The sequence below is a fragment of the Palaemon carinicauda genome, chromosome 35 (assembly GCF_036898095.1).
Source record: "Palaemon carinicauda isolate YSFRI2023 chromosome 35, ASM3689809v2, whole genome shotgun sequence".
NCBI classification, from domain to species: Eukaryota; Metazoa; Arthropoda; class Malacostraca; order Decapoda; family Palaemonidae; genus Palaemon; species Palaemon carinicauda.
Window position 1 is genome coordinate 59,501,752 of NC_090759.1, and position 18,957 is coordinate 59,520,708.

The 18,957-nt window shown below is 47.5% G+C and overlaps 1 protein-coding gene across 1 annotated transcript in view; it reads left to right on the plus strand.

The window, feature by feature from the left end:
• Positions 1–18,957, plus strand: part of LOC137627782 (rhythmically expressed gene 2 protein-like) — an 86,392-nt gene that overhangs the window by 20,148 nt on the left and 47,287 nt on the right. The window contains exon 2 of the mRNA XM_068359102.1: positions 4,870–4,954. Coding sequence (XP_068215203.1) covers positions 4,911–4,954 — 44 coding nt within the window. The 5' untranslated portion in view covers positions 4,870–4,910. The remainder of the gene's footprint in view (positions 1–4,869; positions 4,955–18,957) is intronic.

The following is an 18,957-nucleotide window of genomic DNA, read 5'->3' on the forward strand; positions in this document are numbered from 1 at the left end:
TTCCGTCCACTACGCGACCAGTCCAACCTTATGTCATGAGGTAACAGAGCAAGGATCATAGGCACCAAGATCCGCCCGTACTGTTCACCTCCAACTCCAAGGGCCTCCAAACTGCGCACATGGCCTACTAACTCATCCTGTAATTTCCGCAAAGAGGACGTGTGAATTTCAGTCCTTGCGCTCCTAGATGAGCTAAGTTGCATTAGGGTTTGAAGGTGAGCTGATATAATGTTTTCTGGATCGCCATACCTTTCTTCTAACAACTCACAGGCTATCTTGTAATTAGCTGTTGTTTGGGTGAGGCCCTGTAGTACACCCCTAGCCTCACCCTCTAAAACAGATTGAAGATACATAAATTTGGAAACAAGAGGCATAGGCTGATCGTCCACAAGTGCCATAAATTGGTCCCAAAATGGCCGCCACTCTGTTATTTTCCCGCCAAATTTCACTAGCTGGAGTTTAGGCAATTGCACACTAAAACCCTCATTACCGACTTCACTGCCTGAATTAATATCTTCACTGGACCTATTAGCAACCAAGTTTCTGTCCTTGCCCAGCCTCTCTAAGGTAGCTGCTGCTTCAGTATGGATTTTTCTTACCTCTTGCAGAAAATGGTGGTCTTCTAGTATTCTTCTCTGCAGCTCGTCAACATCCTCTATAGAATTCTGGTCTCGCTGAATTATTTCTTCCCAGTCGGCCTTCTTATTATTGTAGTCTTTTACGAGACTTGTAATTTCATGCCAGGTCGGATTACCGGCCATGGCTCTGGTCAAATCTTCTGAGGCACAACGCAGCCATATTGTTGCCTTCTCTCTCTGCAGCACTGCTCTCCTAAGTTGATTTATGTCGTTGGGGAATCCAGTAAATTCAGCCTCGCTCTCATCTGATTCCCGGGTCTGGGCACCATGTTGTATTTGGGCCATAAGCCCCTCAGTTTGAGGCATAGCCTCCTCAATTTTCTCGTAACACTCAAAAATAAACTACGGGAGAAAGGAAACGACCTTCTCGTTTTCTCGTTTATTCCTCTCTACTCTCTACTACAGATTCAAACAAAAGCTTGGGGGAGCACGCAGGTCCCATGGTTCCTTTTTGTAGAAAACTTCACATAAAAAAAAATAGATAACATTGTGATACAGACAAGACAAATCCATTTAACCAGCAAATCATAAATTTCTCACTTTTATTCTCTTTAAAGCTTCCCCAAAGGTAAAAAAAATACAAATACGTGACGAAAACGGGAGAGGGGAAGTCCCGGCTCCCATCCACTCGGGAAATTAATACAGTTTTCACAATATAATCACAATTCACATGGATTACTCTTTATAATTGTAATGACCCAATCATAATAACATATCAACCTTTCAAATAAACATATTTTTCAATAAATCAACTATTTCGATAATGTCAACAAACCTGGGTGCGTTCTCATTGGACAAACACTACACTTACCAGCGTAAACGAACGTTGGGTGCGTTTTCATAGGACAAACAAACCAACATTTAACACTCACTATGGTGCCCATCAACAACAGATCTTTGCGATCCATTACTTAAAAATTCAATAATAATGCGAAGAAACGACCTACTGTCTCCCAACTATTTGAGTTTGAAAACTAGGGCCTCATGATTAAGACGGTCAAATACAGCACTAAAATTAAGGCCAATCATTCGACTTCCTGACCACAATCAAGGGATTTCTGTACAGAATTGGAGATTGTAAGAAGGGCATCACATGCTCCAAGGCCTTTACGAAAACCAAATTGCAAACTTGGGAACAGATTATCATCAGCAAACCTATTACTGTATGACGTTTTGCCAAAAGACGTTCTAAAACTTGAAATAATATGGAAGTTATGGAAATTGGGCGGTAATCAGTTGGGGTTGAGCAATCACAAACACATTTACTTAGTGGGGTAACATTACCAATTCTCCAAGTGCTAAAAGCTCCTCTTCTTGCTAACTTGCGCAAAATAACAGATAACTTTGGAGCTAAGAAATCTGCAGTCTTTATAAAAAAATACCATTTGGGTCTATACCTCCATAAGAATCAAGGCCCATCAAGAGAGCTTTAATTTCACAAGATCAAAAAGCTAAACTACAGTAGTTAGTTTAGTCTCAGGAAATGGGAATGAGGAAGATCAATTTTCTCATTACTCTCCTTACTGTCAAACACATCAGACAAAAGGGTTGCATTTTCCTTTGGACAAGGAATTACAGAGCCATCTGGTTTAGGTAAAGAAAGAACTGTTGCATCTACACAAAAAAGTGTAGATATAAGGGTAGTCCACCACTTATGTTCCTGGGTTGTACTAGAAAGAGTTTCTTTTATGGTTAAATTGTATTCCTTTTCAGTTGAAGCATAAACTCTCTGAGCAAAAGCTCTAAGCGAGTAAAGTTATTCCATGTCAAATCTGATCTGTTACCCTTCTAAAGATGATAAGCCTCCTGCTTTTCCAAATAGGCACGTCAACAATCATTGAACCATGGTTTATCCTTCACTTGGTAACTTAGCACGCAAGACGGGATACGCCTATCAGTTATGTTGACTAGTTTCTCATTCAAAGGAACAACAGAAGCAACACTACTATACAATTGTGACTAATTCAGGCCCATAAGATCACTCAAAATCCTATTCCAGTCTGCTTGAGATATCATGTAAATCTTAAATGAGTATGATACATCAGGGATAGGCTGCTCAGTCTTCACTACTAATAAAATCAAGGTATGATCAGAAGTCCCATCTGGAGAGCCAACCTTACTTGTCATAATGTCAGGGGAGTCGCTGTATACGAGGCCCAAGCAGTTACCAGACCTGTGAATAACTTCACTTATGATTTGCTCACAGCCTGATTCAGAGGCAAAGCATAAAGCTCTTAAGCCATGGCGATCAGTAGGAAGTAACAGAATTTGACCATTCCCTATGGGGAGCATTGAAATCACCAATAAAGTCAAAAGAGGCCTTTCTATCATCATCTTGTATCTTAGCCATAATGGTAAGAAGGCAATCGAAGATAGAATCATCCATGTCTGGATTCCGGTAGATAGAACAAATAGAAGTTGTTATTCCTGCCCCTGCCACAAACTTTTATTACCTGAATCTCATGACATCCACATTCACAGCGGGATTTATGAGAAGCAGGCTACTTGGTTCTAATATACACCGCATTCCCCTGGCCCTAGGAATAGCATCCGGTTTCAAAATTATTGGCTTCTTAAAAAAACAATTATAAGAAGCTCAGATGAGTGCTTCATATTAAAAACCAGAGTCTGAGCACAAAAGAATATCATACTTTCTGGACACAACTGTAAGGTCTTGAATATTTGCATGAAGACTACGAATATTGCAATACAGTAGATGACATTGATGAAATCTGGAACGTACTGGTCCCGGATTTCACTCAATGTTTCTAGACAGCATAAGAATTAATGGTAATAAAGATACATCATACTTAAAAAATAAATTAAAAAGAATGATGATAAAAGCAATATGTATAGAAATATGAATAAAGTGATTTATCAAACCCATAGACTATAGAAAAAAAAGACAGAAAAACTCGTCAACATGGAGGAGCTGATACACCAATGTAAGGGTAAATACCCTCCAGGATAGCTACTTCAACTGAAAGGAGGACAGTAAGGATGGTTTTGAAAAGAAAAAGAAACAGTTAAGGAAAAGACAACCTCTTGATAAACCACCGGGCATTCATGGCCTTTCTATTAAGCCTGCCCAACACACCATTTAAAAAACAAGAGGAAGTAAAAAAGATAGAATAGTGTGCCCAAGTGTACCCTCATGCAAGAGAACTCTAACCCAAGATAGTGGAAGACCATGGTACGGAGGCTATGGCACTATCCAATATCAGAGAACAATGGTTTGATTTTCGAGTGTCATTTTCATTGAAGAGCTGTTTACCATAGCTAAAGAGTCTCTTCTACCCTCACCAAGAGGAAAGTAGCCACTGAACAATTACTTAGAATGATAAATGATTGGAAAATTGTTATAATAGATCTGGATTTGAGTAAATGTAAAAGCAACATAAGATATAGGCGTTTCTGCTGATTAACTTGGACCCCAGAGGGATTGACATGAGAAGAGCTACAGGTGCTGTTTTCTGGATTTATGCTTGGCCAGTGGAAAGTGGTGGTGTTCTACCTTTTTTGGAGTGGCTATTAGAGTACTAACTGCACAGGGTAGGTAAATGTGGACCGATTTATTTTTATAAGAACAGGCCTTAATACATATTTTTTGGTATAATAAACAATGACATCAATGTCAGTTGAGAAAGAGAATAGTGTTGTTTTTTAAAGAATGGAGGAGAAGGGAAGAGAGAGAAAGAGAGAACACAAAATTATTCAAAATTTTTGGTTTATTTTGATTAGGGTTGTGATACATACTACCTTTAGTAAAAGTTTTCCTTAATGCAGCAATCTCCAAGTAATTCCAGCCCCCCATTAACCATCTTAATAGTCATCTCAGCACATGCTGTGTATGCTTGAATGAGGCTTATTCATGTAAATAGCTCCGTAATATCGACTTATTAAATATAATTAAGTAACAACCTTTTAAGATTATAAGGTTTAGTGTATTTGTCTTTATTGTACATATTTTTAGTGTGCAGTTATAGGAAGCATATTCCTTGGAAAACTGGGAGCACAGTGATTTTGAAAACTGCATTGCAGAGTTGGTGATTATCAAGATTGAAACTTTGCATCCATTGTGAACAGGCTCAAAAGGATATTAATGGAAGTATTTTCCACTGCAATTAAGAGTGTATTGCATATGTTATGGATATACCTTAAATGGGGGAAGATAGGAGAACAATTAGGTTAGAGTTAGTCTGAATTTTCTTTTTGTTGAATTTTTTTCCAGTAAGGGTAAGGTGACTGCTGGCTTTCCCAGAGGAGTTTGCAATGCTGCGACTAGTAACCCTGGATGTGACAAACACTCTTCTCAAGTGAGTGATAGATTCCTGAAATATTCATAAGATAAAGTTGTGAATGTAGGTCAGTTTCTGTATGTCAGTCTGTAACAATAGGAATATTTATTGTTAGTTGATAGTCTTGCAGTGTGATGCTTAAATCAAAATGAAAACTACTGTATTGAATTTTCATGTCTGGGTAGCAATTAATTTGCTTGATATTATAGTTGCAAGGGAGTAATTTTCATTGTAAGTTTGATGATAGTTTTAATTTGGAGTGATGTTATGGCAGTACCTGTATTAATTTAGTTTTGTTCCGTAACCGAAATACAAACCACGCTATTTACATGGGGTTTTACTTTCGGCGTTGCTGAAATGACAAGCCATTAGAATTTTAACGAGGGTTAACTACCCCCGTGCTAGTTAGCAAGGGGGTAGGGTAGTGGTAGCTAGCTACTCCTCCCCCCATCACACACCGGTGAACTACTTTACTTCACTTTTGGCTCGGGCGATGAGCAGATGTCTCTGCTTCGCCCTCGCATTGTTGACAGCCTTAATTTTTTGCTTTTTCTTTCAGCTTGTGTGCTTGAAGTTGGCCTCTTCCTTTCTTCCCATCATGCGGAAGTGCCCTGGACTCCCCGACCGCCCTTGTGGAACGTTCATGTCGGCGGTCGAGACAAACCCTCACTCCTTATGCCCGCAGTGTCGAGGTCAACGGTGTGAAAGGGATAATACATGTAGTGAGTGCAGGGAGTGGCCTACCTACCAGTGGGAGAGGTTTGCCCGGCGGCGTAAGAAGAAGCCTAAGCGGGACCGTTCTCCTTCAAGGGTTGCCTTGAAGAAGGAAGTCTCCAGGGACTCTTCTTCCGCAGCCCGAACCTCCTCCGAAGCTCCCACTCGATCGGTCTCTCGCGAGAGGCCGGCGAGTGGTAGCGCAGGCCCTTCTTTTGTTTCCCAATCTCGGGGTTCGGGAGAGGGCGTTGCCTCCCATAGCGAGGCAGCTCCCCCTCCTGCTCTGGGGGAGGGCATTGATTCTGTTGATGACCATGTGACTAACGATGATCTCTTACAGCTTTGGGCTTCCTTGGGGCTTAAGGGCTCGCCCTCCAAGGAAGCCCTGTTTGACCTGATCCAGTTGGGTGCAGCTGTCAAACAGTCGCCGGTAATAGCAGAGGTAGATCCTCTGTCTATTGTCGACGTTGTGGCAGAGGCTTCCGACAGGTCGGGTCAAACCCCTGCTGCGGTTGCGGTTGTTGCTGAAGGCTCAGTTCCCCCCTTCGAACATCCTTCGAGGGAGGAGTTGGGTCGAACGGTCTCTCCTGCGGGTGACTTCCCCTCGGGGGAGTGCACTGACAGAGACTCCTCTTCGGAGGACAGATGATGGTGTTACTGTGCCTCGAGGTCGTCTTCGCCGTAAGGCTCGCCCTCCTCTTCTTCCTTCTCCCTACAAGGGAGTTGGGAGGCGCCTCTTCGGATCTTCGCCTTCGACTTCCCCCGCAGAGGATCCTCCACGTCGAGAGCAGACCATTGCAGCTGCTTCCTTGGACCTCTCCGCAGATCGTTCGCCTGCCAGACCTTCCAGTCTTCCATCCCCGTTCCTGGACGCTGATGCGCAGTGAGCGCCTACGTGCCCCATTGTCCAACAGGCACCGGTCCCTTCGGGGCAAGAGGGCTCTTCCCACAATGTGGGCGAGTCTCTCGAGCACCAGGTCTTACCTGCGCGCGCGCAGTCCTAGAGGTTTCTTACCTAGTGCACAGGCGCTCACAGGTCCCTCTGGACTCGCTGCGCCCGGCCGGTCTCCTGAGTCTCGCCGTAGATCTCCTACGCGCCAGCGCACTCCTGTGCACTAGCGTTCTCCAGCTCGCCAGTGTTCTCCAGCTCGCCAGCGCACTTCTGTTCCTGCTACGTGCAATGCGCGCCATCGGTCTCCTGAGTGTCCACGATGTCTTGCTCATCTGCGCACAACGGCTCGCCCTGTTCCTGATGCGCGCCATGCGCGCCAACGTTCTCCCGCGCGCCCACGATCTCCGGATCTGGGCGCAGGCAGGGACACTGTCCCTCTGCCTCCTCGCCGACGTTCGCCTGTGCGCCAGCCATCGCGCGCACTCTCCTGTGCGCACATCTAAGCCATCCCGTGTTCCTGCGCGGCTCACCTACAAGATGTCTCCTGAGCCCGCCCATGAGCGTTCGCCTTTGCGCACTTCCTCGCCCTCTGGTCCTGCGCCCCAGTTGGTTCCTTCTGAACGCGCAGCTGTGCGCCAGCGACCTCCTACGCGCCAGCGACCTCCTACGCGCCCGCGCGATCCTTTGCCTGCGCGCAAGCGCTCGCCTACGTGCCAACGCGCCCCCGCGCCGGATCGCCACAGGTCACCGACACGCCCACGCGCTAACTCGCCTGTGCGTAGTCGTTTGCCTGTTCGCGCTACGCGCCATCGCTCGCCAACGCGCCATCGCTCGCCAACGCGCCATCGCTCGCCAACGCGCCGTCGCTCGCCAACGCGCCGTCACTCGCCAAGGCGCCATCACTCGCCAGTGCGCCATCGCTCGCCAACATGCCACCGATCCCCTACGCGCCATCGTTCTCCCGACCGCCAGCGTTCGCCCTTGCAGCCACGCGCACCCTCACCTGCGCGCCCACGCGCACCTTCGCCTGCACGTCCACGCGCACCTTCGCCTGCGCGCCCCCTCGCCAGCGCGCCCGCTCGCCCTCGGGCCCACTTGCCCGCGCGCCCTCTCGCCCGTGCGCCCTCTCGCCTGCGTGCCCGCGCCTTCATCTCCACGCGCGCCCGCGCCTTCATCTCCACGCGCGCCCACGTTCGCCTGCGCGCGAACCAGCGATTCAACCATCGCGCGAGCGCCAGCGCGTCGCCGCCAGCGATACCCGCCGGGTTTTGCAGTGCCCCCAACCGTGCGAGTTTGGGGACCCGTGCTTCCAGATCCTCGTCTTCGCGATCTCCACCCCGCAAGCGCAGAGCTACACACGTCCAAGAGCAGGAAGAATCTTCGGAGAGGTCCACGCAACATTCTTCTTTTCAGGCAGGCCCCGTAGCATCCACTCCTAAGGATCAGCCGATTCCCTTCCCTCCAGCGGGTGTTGCTGACACTGCGTCGGTCAGCCTCCAGCCTTGGTTCGGCTCCCTGATCAAAGCGGTCGTGCAGGCGATGAAGCTGGCCCTCGCTGATCTGGGACTGAAACCAACGGCACCTGTGTCCCCGCTGAAGAGAAGGAGAGGAGTGGACTTCGTGGTTTCTTCTCCCAGGGTTAAGTTAGCTCCCAAGAAGTTCGTCGGGAAGGCCCCTTCCCCTTCGCAGACGCTTTCTCCTTCCCCTGTGGACGAAGCCTTTCCGTCCTCAGGAGAATCCAGCGAGGTGAGGCGTTCTCCCACGGCACCAATGGGAGGAACCCCACCTCGAGGAAGAGAACCGTCTCGCGTGGAGAGGAGCCCCCAGACTTCTTTGCTTGAGTCCTGTATCTCTCCCAGGAGGGAGCCTAAGGACTCGAAGACTGTTCCTAAGTCTTCCACCCGGATTCGACCGGAGCTACCGAGACCCCCGGAGAACGTCCACGTATCTCCCCAAGTAGAGCTACTGGGGACAGGAGACCTTGCTGCCAGTCCACAAGGAGGAGAACAGCACGAGTCGAAGCATGCCTTCTGGCAGGTCCTGAGTCTGATGAGGCAACTCAATGGATTCAAGGACCCCGAGACCGCCCCTCGCGAAGGCAAGGACACGGTCCTGGACCAAGTCTACGGTACCCAGTAGCTCCCAAAGGCCAGCGCGGATCTGCCCTGGTCCCAGGGAGTGAAGAGTGCCAGAGACAAGGTTGAGGGCCAGCTTACCGAACTCGCCTCCTCCCGCCGTTCCTCTGCCGGGAACAAACTCCTCCCACCTCCTCGTGTGCTGCAGAGGAGGTACTAAGAGATCATGGGGGAGTCTTGTTTAGCTCTTCCCCTCCACCACTCTGTGGAAGAGCTCTCTAGGGGGATTTCTCTCGAGAAACTCTCCGCCCGGCAAGTGACATTCTCGGCTACGGAGATCCTAAGCCAGGAGAAGGTTGCGAAGTGTGCCATGCAGGCCACTTCGTGGCTGGACATCTGGCTGGGGTCTCTGGGCATCCTGTTGCGATCCGAGGACTTGTCCAAGGAGAGCACCAGGAAGGCCCTTGAGACTTTCCTCCTCTCGGACACGCGCTCCATCGAGTTTTTAGCTCACCAAGTTTCGAACATGTGGGCAAACTCGATCCTAAAACGTTGGGATGCTGTGACCGAGAGGTTCCACTCAAAAGTCCCAGCCGTGGATGTCAACAGGCTCAGACACTCCTCCATCCTTGGAGAGAGTTTGTTCGAGCCCAAGGATGTCGAATGGACAGTTGAGAGGTGGAGGAAGTCGAATCAAGATTCGCTCCTCCAAAGGGCCCTTACATCTCGGCCCTACAAGCCTCCAGCCCTCAACAACAATCTCAGCAACCTCGTCAGTCTAGGACATCGAGACAGGCTCCGGCAGCAAAGGCCAAGGTGTCTAAGCAGCACCCCTTTCCTGTCAAGGACAAGAAGGGCGGAAAGTCCTCCAGGGGAGGTAAGAATCCTAGGGGGAGCGGCCGAGGCCGTAAACGCTAGGATTGGCAATCCCCCTGCATGTCCACCAGTGGGGGGGATGGCTACAAAGTTGCGCGAGCAGGTGGCAGCAACTCTGGGCCGATTCCTGGACGATCTCTGTGATCAGCCCAGGATATCGCGTCCCGATCATAACATCTCTTCCTCCCCTGACAGCGATTCCAGTGTCGTTGAGCTCTTATGCCATGGGATCGGTAAAGGGGCTAGCCCTTCGGGCAGAAGTCGAGACCATGCTCAAGAAAGATGCTCCCCAGGCTTCTTCAGTCGACTCTTTCTTGTAAAGAAGGCGTCTGGAGGCTGGAGACCTGTCATTGACCTCTCGGCTCTGAACAAGTTTGTCAATCAAACTCCGTTCAGCATGGAGACAGCGGACACGGTCAGACTTGCAGTGAGACCGCAAGACTTCATGTGCACTCTGGATTTGAAGGACTCGTACTTCCGGATCCCAGTCCATCCGTCTTCCAGGAAGTACCTAAGATTCAGCCTAGACAACAAGACCTACCAGTTCAAGGTGCTGTGTTTCGGTCTCTCCACAGCACCTCAGGTGTTCACCAGAGCGTTCACCCTGATTTCTTCGTGGGCACACAGGATCGGCATCCGTCTCTTGCGCGATCTGGACGACTGGCTGATCCTGGCAGACTCGGAGTCGGCCCTTCTTCGACACCGAGACAAGCTTCTGGGGCTTTGCCAAGATCTAGGGATCATGGTAAACCTCGAGAAGTCTTCTCTGCTTCCAACTCAACGACTGGTATATCTAGTCATGATATTAGACACCAATCTCCACAAAGCCTTTCCATCAGACGACAGGATAGCAAGGCTGAGGAGGGTTGCAAGACCTTTCCTCGGACGGGAAGCCCTTCCAGCCCAATCTTGGTTACGTCTCCTTGGTCACCTAGCCTCCGTGGCCCGTCTAGTTCCGAACGGCCGCCTCAGGATGAGATCCCTACAATGGCGGCTCAAGTCCCGGTGGAATCAAGGCAACGATTCCCCGGACACTCTGGTCCCCATGGGACCCGCGGAACGGACGGACCTAAAGTGGTGGCTGACCGACGAAAACCTTCGAAAGGGAGTGGATCTTCTCGTCTTCCCCCCGGATTTGATGCTGTTTTCGGACGCGTCAAAAGAAGGGTGGGGGGCCCACGTTCTGAACCAGAGGATCTCAGGCCTATGGTCAGAATCAGAAAGGTGCCTCCACATCAACCTGCTAGAAATGAAGGCCGTCTACCCGGCCCTTCAACAGTTCCAACAGGTCCTGGCAGGCCACTCCGTGGTGGTGATGAGCGACAACACCACAGTAGTGGCTTATATCAACAAGCAGGGAGGTACCTTTTCACAACAGCTATCCCATCTTGCAGTAGAGATACTGAGGTGGACCGAAGTCCACTCGATTCCACTATCAGCTCGCTTCATTCCGGGCAAAAGGAATGTGCTCGCAGACAGTCTGAGCAGGGCATCGCAGATAGTGAGTACCAAGTGGTCTTTGGATCCTCAAGTAGCCAACAAAGTCCTGACTTTGTGGGGTTCCCCGACAGGGGACCTGTTTGCGACAGTTTTGAACTTCAAGCTGCCGCTGTACTGCTCCCTAGTCCCGGACCCCAAGGCACTCTGGCAAGATGCCTTCCAACAACGGTGGGACAACATCGACGTCTACGCCTTTCCACCGTTCTGTCTGATGAGAAGGGTGCTCAACAAGACCAGACTATCGGTCAATCTGTCAATGACCTTAATAGCTCCGCTATGGCATCACGCAGAGTGGTTCCCGGACCTTCTGCAGCTCCTGATGGAACTCCTGAGAGAACTCCCCCCACAGCACAAGCTACTCAAGCAACCACACTGCAACATCTTCCACAAAGCCGTAGCATCGCTTCGGCTTCACGCCTGGAGACTATCCAGCGTCTCCTCGTTGAGAGAGGCTTTTCGCAACAAGTTGCGGACAGGATGTCTCGACACCTGCGAAAATCATGCGCAGGGGTTTACCAGGCGAAGTGGCGAGTCTTCTGTGGTTGGTGTCGTGGGAGGGGTATCTCTCCCCTCGATGCCACTATTCCAGCAATAGCGGAGGTGCTCGTCTATTTGCGGGAGGAAATGCGCCTTTCAGTCTCGGAGGTGAAAGGCTATCGCTCAGCCTTGAGCTTAGCCTTCAGGCTGAAAGGAATAGATATTTCTTCCTCGCTGGAACTTTCTTTACTCATACGAAGCTATGAACTTACCTGCCCTCAGTCGGAAGTGAGACCTCCTCCATGGAACGTGGTTCGCATCCTCAGGGCTCTTAAGAGACCTCCGTTCGAACCATTACGCCAGGCCTCTGATTGACACCTGACTTGGAAGACGGCATTCCTGCTCGCTTTGGCTTCAGCCAAGCGGGTCAGTGAACTTCATGGTCTCTCATACGACATCGCCCATTCAAGGGGATGGGGGGAGGTAACGTTCGGGTTCGTCCCTGAGTTTGTAGCTAAGACTCAGAACCCTGGAGTGCCGGACCCACGGTTCGACTCCTTCAGGGTCTTGAGTCTCCGTTCTGTAACAAATGACCCAGACCATCTGTTACTATGCCCAGTGAGAAGTCTGAGGCGTTATCTGAAGAGAACGGCTGCAGTCCGTCCTCGCGTGCAAGCCCTGTTTGTGAGCACGGGAAGGACGAAGAGGAGGGTCACCAAGAACACTATCTCTGCCTGGATCCGAAGGGTCATCCACCACGCCTTGAATCCAGACCCTCCTCCGTCATGTCGTCCCAGAGCACGCGATGTCAGAGGCATCGCTACGTCTCTGGCTTTTAAGAGAAACTTCTCTCTTACGCAGGTGCTACAAGCTGGGGTCTGGAAGCGTCAAACGACCTTCACAGCCCACTACCTGCAGGACGTGACCCACAGGAGCCTTGATACACTCTCGATCGGCCCTGTGGTGGCTGCACAACAGCTGGTCTAACCTCAGGCTCCTTAAAGGACAGGTAGCAGAAGGTTGAGGGCATTGTTACCCGGTTTTAGTGTGCATGAATGAAAGAGTATGTCTGGCCCTTACTTCTTTCTTCATCATCCCCTCTCTTGGGGAAAGCAGCATCCTGGGTTCTCTGCATTGCTGACCTCAAACCTCTGCAGGTAAACCATGCCTCCTTGTGTTCCTAGTATTAAGTTAATACTGTCGCGTCCCCCATACCCTGACGAGGTGGTATTGGGAACGTCCTAGCCTAGAATTCCATCTAAAGGACTTCAGGTCAACTTCCTAGGACAAGTCACACTTCAACCCTCCACACACAAGCTTATGTAGGCCGCACGTTCCTTGCGGAGCAAGGAACTTGCGAGGTGCAGGGACTTTTTCTCGAAGTGCTGCTCACTCGGATTCTGAGTCCCCTGGTAAGCCAAAGCCAGTAAGGCCAGGACTTTCCTCCCTACCTAAGGGGTAAGTCACCCCATGTAAATAGCGTGGTTTGTATTTCGGTTACGGAACAAATGACAAATTCGGAGATAATTTGTATTTTTCCTAACCTTACAAACCTTAGCTATTTACACATATTTGCCCACTAGCCCTGTCCCCCAAGGCAATTCCTACCTCTAAGTGAAGTGAAGCAGTTCACCGGTGTGTGAGGGGGGAAGGGATAGCTAGCTACCACTCCCCTAACCCCTTGCTAACTAGCGCGGGGGTAGTTAACCTTCGTTAAAATTGTAATGGCTCGTCATTTCAGCTACGCCGAAAGTAAAACCCCATGTAAATAGCTAAGGTTTGTATGGTTAGGAAAAATACAAATTATCTCCGAATTTGTCATGTTTGCCTGCAGTGAGTTGTTTTCTGGGTATCTTTATTTTTGTTTTTCATCATCTTTGTAAGGCAAACTGCTTTTTTCATAATGCTACGTTAGGACCTTTCAACTTTTATGTATGTTAACCTTGGTCAAAGTTAGAAGATACAGAGTATCTCTCTCTCTCTCTCTCTCTCTCTCTCTCTCTCTCTCTCTCTCTCTCTCTCTCATATATATTTGTTCTTACACGATTACAAACCTGTCCTTTGATAGGAGTATTCTTACAGCAAAACTTGATATAACATTGTTGACTTGAGGAAGTGTTGGTAGTTAGCTCACAGTGTAAGGCCCTCCCACTCGACTAACTAATGAGCTCCCACTTTGTTTTTAAGACCCGGATAGTACATACTTCCGGTATCCTTATCTGGCTGTTTTAATCTTTTAATTTTTCTTTTAGGTAAATGTGTTGACAAACGGTCATGTACGAGGGATATTTAGAAGTTAGGAAGGATTTGCAGTACTGTACAGTAGTTTCCAAATAACTGTAGCCGTTTGACATTTTTCTGTGTAAACCTGCCAATATCCACATTCTTGTTGCTGTTAGACAGCATTCCTGTTTTTTGTTTGTGCCCTTGCTTGTGTGGCCTTGTGACAAAAAGGACAACATAATGCTTTGTAGAGGAGTTGTCTTTGTACTGTACTCGGTATTGGTGTTCTCACACCTTTTACCTTTGCTCGGTCTCATACTGGGAGAAGTAAGTGCCTAGAGTTGTCCCATAACGGAAAATAACATTGGAATGTGGTACTCTTATATGGTGCTCAATACATGCACTGTTGGTTGGGATGAATGGCACTGCCCTTCTTTCCCCTCCCTGGATGACTCTCCCTCTTTTTGGAGATAAAAGGAAGCATACTTGCCGAGTGTTGTGCTATAATGGGAAGAAACATCAGTACCTGTTGCTTCCGCTCCTTTGTTCAGTCCTGTACCTGGAGGAATGTTGCTGAAAGTTATCCTACAGTGGAAAGATATGTTGTCATGACTAACTCTCGGTCTGATGCCAAATGCTGTACCTTCGACTGAGCACTGCCACTTCGCCCGAACAAGATGTTGTCTAAAATGACCTATCAACGTAACTGTATCTCCGATGATCTCTCTTTGCGTATGTACTATATTAGAAAGAGCACTATGTACCAAGGTCATACCCAGCACTGGGCTCCACATCTATCTACCAAGACACTTCTCCCAATTTTGGGGGGTAGCCAACATAAAAAAAAAAACTTGGTCACTCATACCCTCATCTGCCTTTTTCTGGAATAAAGAAGACAAAATTACCACCAAGAAAGACAACAGGCTAGCAGAAGGATTGTAGTGAATGAGCTCCTCTATTGTTGATTAGCGGGAGAATGTAAGTTGACTATTTTGAAATCGTCATTGAGACAGCTCTTGACACAGCCTTCCACACACACCTGAGATTCATGTACTCGGTTTCCACAATCAATAAGCATGAGCATTATGACATTGGCAGGGCCATCTGCCTCCTGCTAATTAAACTTTTATGGAACTGGAATCTACACAATCCGTCTCTCGACGAACAAGAGCATGATGATGTCGGCAGACTGTCTCATCATAGTCTTCTTCCTTGCTGGTCTTCTGCTGACTAACCCTCCACAAGCATCTCTACATGGTTTGGTGAAAGTAGCAGCACTGTACCAAAACCCACCCCTCTCCAGGAAGGTATTTTGGTACCAGGTACAGGAACTTACCCTTCTGCTACCAGTGCTAGGTCCCATGCAAAGCTAATCACAAGCACTGCTGGTCTGAACCATGGCAGTTGGACTTGCCCTCTTCTGTCAAGACATTTGAGGGATTCTTGGTAACATGAAGGCTTCGCATGTTGAGAGAACCACCGTTACTTACCTTGGGAAGATGATCCTAGTAGGTTCTAGAAGTTTTGTATTGGGAATCCTTCCTTCTCCAAGATTGTGTTTTGGTATGTAGTACTGGTCAGGATATTAGCAAGCCGCTCTCATCCTACTTCTGCCTTGGAACCTCCCAGGGACGCTTCGGTGATGCAAACGCTTCAAAAAACTTTGAGAGAATTACTTTTATTTACATAAGGCAAAAGGTTTTGTATCTGGAATGTTTCCATCCCAGAGACTATGTTTCGTTTTGTTGTAGAGGTATTCACATACCTGCTTTCGTGTCTCAATCTCATACAAATACAATCAGCCCTCCAGCATTGCAAGGGTTAGGTAACAGAGATACCAGCAATAAGAGAAAAACCATGTGTTATTGGCCCTAGGATGAGTCATCTCATAACCCCACCAAAAACAAATGACCTCTGCCTACGTACGGTTGATTAATACCCTGAATAACTCACTTTACTATATTATTTTCAAGTGGTTTCTATCACAGAATTGTAATTTGTATTACTTTACAAAGGTAATTATACATTGCTAACACTACAGTTCAGGATAAGACGACTCATAACACGTAAGTCATTGTCACGCCACCTTGGTTATATATTTAACAACAAAACACATTTGCTCCTATCTAACAACACTCAGTGATACTGTAATATATGTGCTGTAGTATCACTGCAGTCCAGGTTAATTAACAAGGGGAAATGACACATCACTCATAAGTGATCACTATCTCTATGAGGTTGCTTCACATCCCTACCTGCTCATCACCTATATGTAGCCTGAATTAACAGTAAAAGTAAGCACAAAAAGACTACAATTATAGTTTACAAAGCTCGATAAAGCAAAATCTCATGATACATGATGCAACCAAAGGTGCAGTAGCAGCATTCAGTATTGAATTTGAGATGTACATATATACGTACTTCTACATATGCAGTACGTTATTTGATAGTAGTTGCTTGATAAACACTTGTGGAAGATGCTTTCATAATGAAGGACGCTGGGGGAATGACACTGAATCAGCCAGAGAAGTGATGTTGCGCAGGGATGGAAACTTCACTAAGGCCTGGTGAAGAAAAGCACTGGTGGTTTGAAATTGAAACTGTTGGGCTTGCAGCAGTCCTATCCACAAGGTTATGTGAAGCATCTCAGTTCTGTGGAATATTGAAACCGTGATGTTGAAATCCACGAAGACAGAGAGCTGACTGTATGCACATCCTTGTGCAGTATGATAGACGCTTCCGTAGTCTCCTCTCTTCAAAGAGTTCCAGAGATGACAACCCAGCAAGAATGGGTTGAGTGTATGAGCAGTGCAAACATAATACAGTACAGTAATGAAGCAGACCATCTCATTCCTGTTGACTGATCCCACAACACAATCTCCACGGTCATGGCCTTCCATATCACTACTGATCTCCAAGCGCACTGTCACTCCTTGAGCTACCTCAGTGTGACCAGTCATTATGGGATTGGATTTTTGCGAGCTTGTCAGACACCTTGTGATTAGATCTCTACCTTGGGTTACAGAACTTCTGGTATCTGCTTCATTCCAGATTTTCCAGTGTAAGATACCTGTACTGGTGAAAGAGAAACCTTTCATAGTTTTCTTTGCTTGTTTGTGCTACTAGATCTTTCCTTCACGAGTGCCGAGGTTTTTTTGTGGTCTTCCCTTTGTATTTCTTCTTCCCGGGAATGTTCCAATTGTATTCTCTTTCATCGAAACAGGATTCCATGCGTTTTTTCTCTACAATCGTCACTTCCCTGGGATCAGTTGTACACTGCAATCTGGAATTATGTGTTTGAGAACCACATGATCGGAACTTACGCCCATGAGGAAAGGTAACGTTCAGCTTCGTCCCTGAGTTTCTTGCCAAGACTCAGAATCTGTGAATGGCGGATACCCGATTCAACTCCTTCCGGATTTCGAGTCTCCGCTGCGTAACAGATGACTCTGATCACCTCTTACTCTGCCCATTGAGGAGTTTGAGGCTGTATCTCAAGAGAACAGCTGCAGCCCATCCCCGTGTGCCTGCATTTTTTGTCAGCACAGGAAGAAACAAGAGAAGGGTCACCAAGAACATCATCTCTGCTAGGATTCGCAAGGTCATAGACCATGCCCTGAATCCGGACCCTCCTCCTTCACGTTGCCACAAATCCCACGATGTCAGGGGCGTAGCTACGTCCCTGGCCTTCAAGAGAAACTTCTCAGTGACGCAGGTTCTACAGGCTGGTGTGTGGAAACGTCAAAATACGCTCGCAGCCCACTGCTTGCAAGACGTCACCCACAGGAGGCTCGATTCGTTGTCTATCGGCCCTGTGGTGGCTGCACAACAGCTGGTATAATACCTCAAGCTCCTTATCGGACAAGTAGCAGAAGGTTGAGGGCACTGTTACCTGGTTTTAGTCTGCGTGAATGAAAAGGTATGACTGGCTGTTATTCTTTTCTTCCTCCTCCTCTCTCTTGGGGAAAGCAGCATCCTGGGTTCTCTGCACAAGCTGACCTCAAACCACTGCAGGTAAACAGTGGTTCCTTGTGTACCTAGTATTAAGTTGATACTGTTGCATCCCCATAACCTGGTGATGTGGTATTGAGAAAGTCTTGGTTACAACAGTTTTTCCTGTAAAGACTTGTAATAATTTTTACCTTAATAGTCACACTACTAAATATCTCAACACACAACTTGCGTAGTCCGTGGACCTTGCATAGCAAGGTTTAACGAGGTGTAGGGACTCCTTATTTTTGGTACAAACCTATTTAAAATAAGGACCCCCCCTTGTAGCCAAAAAGCCAGTTTAGTAGGGACGACGACCCTCCTAATGGGTGAGTCACATCTAATAAATAGCGTAGGTTTGTATTCCTCTTACGGAACAAATGATAAATTTGTAGATAATTTGTATTTTTCCTAACGATACAAACTTTTAGCTATTTATACAAACCTACCCGCCAACCATATCTCCCTTGATGAAATCCTACCTCCAAGCAAAGCGAGTTAAATCACAGGTTTGTGAGCGGGAGCGGTAGCAAGCTACCCCCCCCCACCTCCGCTCCGCTAACTATGAGAATGGGTAGTTAACCCTCGCTAAATTTCAATGGCTCATCTTAAAAGGTTTGTATCATTAGGAAAAATACAAATTATCTAGGAATTTTTCCTTTTTCTAGCTTCATAGGGAAAATCAGGTTGGCTTTTCCTGCAAACAAAGTCACAAAAGGACCGTCCTGGATTCAAGCACACAAAGTCAGTCATACAGTATTGCATCTTCCTAGCTCTCAGGAAGACCCTGTCAAGGGCATAGTGGGTGAAGATGAGATGGATAACGATAGGCAACCTTCACTGCTTATTACCTACAGGAGTACACCCACAGGTCCCTGGATACCGGTATTCTTGGTCTATTAGTAGTTGCTCAACAGATCGCGTAGCAAACCTTGTTCCTTCATGTTACAAGAAACATCTCTTCTAAGATAGCAGAATTACAGTTAGTCTAGAGTGAGTGGTAAAGTTGACTGGCCCTTTTACATTTTTCTTCCCCTTCCTTGAGACATCCTCCACATGGAAATAGGTCTTCCTTGCCTGTCTACCAGTCCTTGGTAGTGACCTAACCTAAAACCTTCCTCATCTTCTTGTCCAGGTTGTCAGGAGGTTGACAGGTTATCACTGTCGCTCCTATAGAGTACTGAAGTGCTTGGACATTCTCAGGAAAGTAAATAACTCAGTTTGGTTGTACGGATTTTCTCCCTTTTTAGGATAAATCTCCTTTTAAGGAACGA